Source organism: Aedes aegypti, chromosome 2 (genome assembly GCF_002204515.2).
Source record: "Aedes aegypti strain LVP_AGWG chromosome 2, AaegL5.0 Primary Assembly, whole genome shotgun sequence".
Taxonomy (NCBI): domain Eukaryota; kingdom Metazoa; phylum Arthropoda; class Insecta; order Diptera; family Culicidae; genus Aedes; species Aedes aegypti.
In genome coordinates this window covers 66,452,226-66,459,795 of record NC_035108.1, presented here as the reverse complement: position 1 = coordinate 66,459,795, position 7,570 = coordinate 66,452,226, and the positions used below count along the sequence as shown (strand labels likewise).

Sequence of the window (7,570 nt, the reverse complement as noted above, 5' to 3'; positions counted from 1 at the left end):
TCTTCGATTCTTCGATTCTTCGATTCTTCGATTCTTCGATTCTTCGATTCTTCGATTCTTCGATTCTTCGATTCTTCGATTCTTCGATTCTTCGATTCTTCGATTCTTCGATTCTTCGATTCTTCGATTCTTCGATTCTTCGATTCTTCGATTCTTCGATTCTTCGATTCTTCGATTCTTCGATTCTTCGATTCTTCGATTCTTCGATTCTTCGATTCTTCGATTCTTCGATTCTTCGATTGTTCGATTGTTCGATTGTTCGATTCTTCGATTCTTCGATTCTTCGATTCTTCGATTCTTCGATTCTTTGATTCTTCGATTCTTCGATTCTTCGAAACTTTTTCTGTCTACCGGGACAGGAATTTAGGGCAAAACCATTAACACCACGCATTCCACGGAATTGCGCAAAACGGCATTCAATTAGGTTGCAGCAACACACGTCATCCGTGTCTAACCATTTTGGTTCTTAATGCAATCATGCAAACAGGTGAAATTAATAACCACAACCCAGTGGAGCTTCAATAAAAGGCATTTAGCCCCTGTCGAACGATTTTAGTTCCTGATAATTCATCGTTCGGAAAGGATCAAACAGCAGCATGTCCGCTTCCACAAGGGAAGCTACTCATCTGATTGGCATAGTGCTAGTTTCGGTTCTCATTTGGCCGAATTCAAGCTGGGCAACGTTTATGCCTGGTAGACCAGTAACTCCGCTGGGTGGATTTTTCGGAAGCAGTGGCGGCGGAAGTGCCACAGATGGATTCCATTCCGGAACGCCCATTGGCGGGCCGGTAGGAGGCGGTAGTGCAATCGTTTTTCCCGCACCGAACGATAGAAGAGCAGCGTTTTTTGGACTACTGAAGCTACCATGTGAGTAAAAGCTGGACGTTTGTAGTCATTGAAAAATCCAGATGTATGACATGCAATCTTTCTTAGATATTATATGCTACTATGCAGCGAATGGCAGGTGGCCAAATTTTCCGCCACAGTTGCAAACGGCAGTACTTGACTTGGGAAGACACGTGTTCGCCATGGACGATTACGGACTGAGGAACTACTGTAGCAAATTCTTCCGTTTCACCATTGGACACAGACCTTGTTGTGCTACATCAGGTAAGGGTATTAAAACATTACCACGTGATTCGGACTAATGTACTATCCAAAATTCTATTGCTCACTCTATTTTCTTGACTGTATACTAAAATAGTCTTCGTCTTAGTTTTTCCTATACCTATACCTATAGAACCTCCAAATATTACGATCACCACTTCTACAACCACTACAACTACGACTGCTCCAAGTACCTGTATCTGCACTTGTGGTAGAAGATAGTCTACTGAATTCAATGCGTTAACTCTTTAATCGGACATCGTTCTTCCTCATTGCTACTCTCATCAATTAATACACCATTCACTTGACAAGTTTATCCCATAGCAATTCTGCCTGGCAGTGGCCACGGTGGTCAGGTTGGTTTCGACGAAGTTCCCGGCAAGAAACCCGGTAAACGATCTACGAAGAAACCAACCCCGGCTCCGGATTCCGAGTTCATTCCCGAAGCCGAACCGGAAGGTGGAGAAGATGCAGAGGCTGAGGAACCGCAACCCGAAGATGAGGCAGGCGCAGATGAGGGTGAAGCCGCCGAAGGAGAAGACTACGACACTGGACGTTTGGTTGATGGTCATGGAGGAAAGGTACAACGTGCTTCGGATTGTAAGGTAGACAATAAGGATTGCACGCCGAAAACGATTCCCTTTGTGCCGTTACGTAACCAGAAGGACGGGAAACAGCTGAAGAAGAATATAAATGAAACGCGGAAGCCTGTGAGTGGGAATGATGGTACAAGGACAAACATTCCAAAATGAGGGTAATATTCAGGATTTGATGTCATGTGTTTTAAAAAGTTCAAATAAAAGCGTATTGAAGTTTGGCTTCGTTTAGCTTATGATTGCGATGAGCCAGCCATTTTGTGATGCAGAAAAATCAATCTTAAACTCTCTCAGATTCATTATACCAAGTAATGTAGTACATACACTAAAATTATGTTAGATTAGATTCAGGTAGTCCGGTGCGAAAATAGTTAGCTAATTATTTAGCTTATAAATAGGGTCCTAAAGCCCTGTTCCAATTTTAGTATCAAACGCTTAAGTTTAGGGCAGAAACACATGTTTACTTAATTTTTAAATGATTTTCATTGGTTTAAGTCCAAAAAACATTTTTTTATGATATTTGAGATTTTGTCACACCCCTTGATTTAAACTCAAATTTTGGGTATATTTTGTTTTCCGTGTCCCTTCCGAAATGTCAGATAGGAACAACCCCAGTGTTAAAACTATAAGCCCTGTGGCATTTTTGTCGAAAAAGTGAATGTCAAACATGATCACAAGGTCAAGGTTCATATTTGGAATCCAATTGGGTCCTAAAATGTTACATGAATTCCTGTTTTTATTCAATAATACGAAAGAGCATGTTCTTGCAACTACTTTAGCAATTTTTTTAGCTCAAATAACGGTTATAACATTTTTAAACTTCAATTTTAAAAATGGTAAAAACACAAAACTTAAGCGTTTGATACTAAAATTGGAACAGGGCTTTAGGACCCTATTGGCCACCTCAAAAGTTTATTCATTTCCCATGCCCAGGATTCCATGGATATATATATATATATATATATATATATATATATATATATATATATATATATATATATATATATATATATATATATATATATATATATATATATATATATATATATATATATATATATATATATATATATATATATATATATATATATATATATATATTAGAGTGGTTCAAAAAATCGTTTTTGCTCCACACCGCTCATTCGATTTAAGATCAAATTCTGAGAGTCCACCCAAAATTTGAGCTCATTCGAATGGAAATTGAGACTGCACAAGCCCTTCAAAGTTTATATGGAAATTACTATGGGAAAAGCAAGCAAATCATTCAATCGGGCATAGTGTTTGCCCATGTGCTCTTGGGGATTAGAACTACGTTGATACTGTGAGATACATTTATCAGCTACAAGTTTGCCGAAGACCGTTTTCAAATCGGATGCCTCTGTAATTAGTTATTGATTTTCATATGAGTTGTAAAACTTTGGCTATAATTATTGGGCTGATCTGCAGGCATCACTGGATATATGCAGTAAAACATAGTAGCCATGATTTATGTGTGCTATCTTTCGCTCCAGATGAAGCAATGTTGCCTGTTCAGAAGTTAAATAAGCACTGTAGAAGAATTTGCGATTGGATATAAATCAATAACTAATTTCTGAGACGTCCGATTTGAAAACGGTCTTCGGCAAAGTTGTAGGGGATGAATGTATCTTACATTTTCAACATAGCTCAATTCCCCAAAAGCACATGGGCAAACACTATGACTGATTGAATGATTTGCCTGCTTTTCCCATAGTAATTCCCATATAAACATTGAAGGGCTTGTGCAGTCTCAATTTTCATCCGAATAAGCTCAAATTTTGGGAGGACACTCAGAATTTGATCCTGAATCGAATGAGCGGTGTGGAGCAAAAACGATTTTTTGAACCACTCTAATATATATATATATATATATATATATATATATATATATATATATATATATATATATATATATATATATATATATATATATATATATATATATATATATATATATATATATATATATATATATATATATATATATATTCACGTAGGTATCTCATAGATGCTACAGTTTGGAAGTATGCTATTCATTCATTTAGTTAACACTTGGTTCTGCCCGACGCTCATCAAATCGCTGGACACGTGATCTGCCCACTTTGCTCACTGCGCTCCAAGCCTTCTTGATCAAACCTGATTCTAAGCGAACACCATCTTTACAGATTTTCTGTCCGGCATTCTTGCAACATTCCCTGCCCATCTTATCCTGCCACCTGTGGCCACCTTCTGTATAATGGGATCGCTGTAGAGTTGGGCGAGTTCGTGTAGATGGGGCACATCACCCCAGATTGTGCCTATCAACCGGTTCTGACAAATGACCAGCCTCTCCGGAACAATCTTTATGAGTTCAGCTCCGGTACCATTCTTACCAGCAGCTTTATCGTTCTTGAGCTGGTGAATAGCGTCTTAACCTCCCACAAAAAGGAGACAGGTGGATTTCTTTCATCCGCAGTACTGACAAAGGCATTCCCTCCGTTGTCCCGTCCTTCATTGCCTGTTCTCTCAGCACCATTCAGGTGCTCGTCGAAGTGCTGCTTTCACCTTTCGATCACCTCACGTTCATCCGTCAAAATGCTCCCATCCTTATATGGATTTTTTGATTAGGGTGACCATTTCCGAAATAGGGTGACCAGAAAAATTGAAAATCGGTCAAACGGTTCAAAAGTTATTATTTTTTTTAAATAAAAATTTTGCAAAATCGCGATTTTTCTGGTCACCTTATTTCGGAAATGGTCACCCTAATCAAAAAATCCAAAAATACGTGTATCCTTATTTCGGATAAGGAACCAAATAGCAAATTTGCACGGAATTTGGAGACCCACTAGATCGGTTTTTCTTGAAATGGCTGACGTTGTAAACGACAGAAAGTTTTGGGCGCAGTTTAACCATCACCAGATAGTGGTCAGAGTCAATGTTAACGATAGGAGTCGGAAGTGCCGTCCATCAATAATGTGGTGATCTCCAGGTGTATCGATTTAAAAGGCTGTGCTCGGAGTAGGTGCTACGAATGGCCATATTCTTGGAGGCGGCGGAATCAATTAGTCGAAAGTCGTTTTCATTAGTCAGCCGGTAGGTGCTCAACTTTCCAATGGTCGGTCTAAATTCGTTAATGAGTTAATTAATTTGACTTATTAAGCATTGCTGAATATTTGACGATTTGCAGAGCAATTTCAATAGCACACTCTTCAAAATTTCTTGGCTGATTCTGAATTGCCATAAAAGTTTTTGGAAATTGTGCTAAAATAATTCCTGAAAGAAATGTTTGATCAAATTCCCGCTGATATTTTGTGAAACCATTTATAAAAATATTCAGAGCTGCTTTTGAAGATTTTCTTAAATGTTTATTTCTGTCTGTTGAATTGCTAAAGGTATTCCAGCGAAATATTTTAAAGGAATTCCTGCGCGATGAAACCTTTTGAAAGAATATTCAATTTCTCCTGAAATCTTTTGCGATCAACCGGATCACTTCGGTGCAAAGATAAACAAAAACTACATAAATTCACAGAACTTCTGCTGTTTGTCAAATTGCTATCTTAGAAATATCCGAGGAAATTAGAACAACCTCACTTGGTATGAAGGCAAGCTGTTTTGTCTATTTTAATCAAATTTATTTAATGAAACTGGTTTGAAATTGATATAGATATAAACGCTATCCCAAGCAGCACAGTTTGTTTCAATTTAAGAATAAAATCATCTCTTGAAACTAATCAGCGTTGTCAAATGTTGAAAATATGACTAACAATTGCACTGAATAGCAACACAGAAAGCGCAAGAGGTGGAGTCTGTTTGCAACATATTTAAGTTATATCAAAATTGCTTATTTGTTGCAAAATACTTGAAAGAAAAAAAAATGAAAACAAAAATATGAACGAGAATTGAACTTCCGACCTCATGATCACCAATCTCTACTCACTACTCCACCAGCTCTTCGAACAATTTCTTGGCCAATGCACTATAAAAGCGACCACATGGCCTATTAATCAAAGTTTGTTGCTTATGACTTGACTGCACCCTTCGGAACACAAGTTCATTACCGGGAAAACTAGGCCACGCCTGAAAGGTGAGAAACACCTTTTAAACAAACAAACTGTTGCTATACCATTTTTTGGTTGTTAGATGATTGCAACTGGATTGAAACAAACAAACAAATTTCAAGCTGTCATACAAGTAGTTTAGTGCAACTTTATCGCGACTGGGATGAATCTTCTTGAGTTGTGGGTATGGGACCGAAAATTGAATGCAAGCGGGTGCTTTAAATGAAAGTAATTTGAAACATAACATTAAAACCGCCATTTTGAGACAAGTTTCAAGAGTTTGTTTGGGGAGTTGCTGAAAATATCTTGATAAACTTGGCTGCATTGCTATTTTCAAAGGACATTTGCATCAAATCTTGTCGTTTCAAAAATGTTGAACGTCAAACAAGGAGTAAAATGCATGTTCATTGGAACGGCGATGAAATATTATGAGCCTTGATGCTGATATGCAACCGAACTAGAACTAGGTAAGTTACAGGTGCTTTTATTGATACGCGATTGAAACCATTTTTGAAAACTATCTCTTTAGAAGAAGTTTCGCGTGCTATTTGGGATTCATATTGTTTAACATGGGGGCCCAGATAGCCGTAGCGGTAAACGCGTAGCTATTCAGCAAGACCAAGCTGAGGGTCGTGGGTTCGAATCCCACCGGTCGAGGATCTTTTCGGGTTGGAAATTTTCTCGACTTCCCAGGGCATAGAGTATCTTCGTACCTGCCACACGATATACACATGCAAAACTGGTCATTGGCATAGTAAGCTCTCAGTTAATAACTGTGGAAGTGCTCATAAGAACACTAAGCTGAGAAGCAGGCTCTGTCCCAGTGAGGACGTAACGCCAGAAAGAAGAAGAAGAAGATTGTTTAACATGAATGATTACAAATATTGATCCAATGATTGATCCGAAAGATGAAAAGCTTTCTTCACAGACAAACAGACGTAACACTTAGAACAAATCTCGATCCAAATCATAGTCACGAGGACATGTACGCCCAATGCTAGAATTAGTGTATTTGGCCGACGGGCCAACAGATGGCGGTAGTGTGTAAAGTCAACCGCGAACAAAAACGATGCGAGCGCTGCGGGTGGCGGATTGGCCACCTACCATATTTTTGAATCGACCCTTAAAAAGGTGGTCGATGGACAATGATGAGAGTGTGATGTCTGTTTGTCTGTGCTTTCATTGTCTTGCGTTAACAAGTGACATGAAAAAGAGGTTGTTAGAAGCAGTGGGTTGAAAAAAATACTAGTTTTAAAAAAAGTTTTTTAGCCATTTTTCAATCTATACAAATTGTATGGGAATCATAAAAACAAGCCGGTCTTCTAAGAATTATTCTACTTTTTTTCTTATAAGCAGAAAATTTACCAAAAAATATCGTTAGAAAGCTTGGAGGCAGCAGCATTTGTTGATATGCTCAACTCAAAAAAGACCAAAATGTCGTTTACACCCGTTTGCCTTTCGGCTTCTCAAATACAGTCACAGTTTTTAGCCTGAGATTGCATAGGATTAATATTTTTCTTAGCTTCACCGTGTCCTACCCATGGTTTTGACGCGCCTCTGGTTTGTAGGGTACAGATTACTCGAGTATGCAATTAATGGATTGTGAATAATTGAAAGTTTGACGTTATGAAACTTTTTGAGAATGGTACACTGAGAACAGCGTTGCAGTTGAAAATACTATGTTAAAGGGTTAAATTAAATACACAACGCCACTTGATTTGTGCAGACTAAATTTGCATTTATTTCAAATATTTTGTGTATTCAATTTTACCATGGTACCATTTCGACAGTAAAAATTACTATATCATGGTT

At 38.0% G+C, this 7,570-nt stretch overlaps 1 protein-coding gene across 1 annotated transcript; it reads left to right on the top strand.

Annotated features, from left to right (window-relative positions):
• Positions 1 to 413: 413 nt before the first annotated feature.
• LOC110676989 lies at positions 414 to 1,981 on the top strand. Its single transcript, XM_021847229.1, has 3 exons — positions 414 to 867; positions 934 to 1,110; positions 1,420 to 1,981. The coding sequence occupies exons 1-3, from the start codon at positions 597 to 599 to the stop codon at positions 1,857 to 1,859; spliced, it is 888 nt and encodes a 295-aa protein (XP_021702921.1). The 5' UTR covers positions 414 to 596; the 3' UTR covers positions 1,860 to 1,981.
• Positions 1,982 to 7,570: the final 5,589 nt, after the last annotated feature.

Excerpts from the sequence above, each read along its gene's own strand:
- LOC110676989 (XM_021847229.1), top strand. The coding sequence starts at position 597 with ATGTCCGCTTCCACAAGGGAAGCTACTCATCTGATTGGCATAGTGCTA. Across the intron at positions 868-933 it reads TGGACTACTGAAGCTACCAT|ATATTATATGCTACTATGCA; the intron begins GTGAGTAAAAGC and ends AATCTTTCTTAG. Across the intron at positions 1,111-1,419 it reads ACCTTGTTGTGCTACATCAG|TTTATCCCATAGCAATTCTG; the intron begins GTAAGGGTATTA and ends TCACTTGACAAG.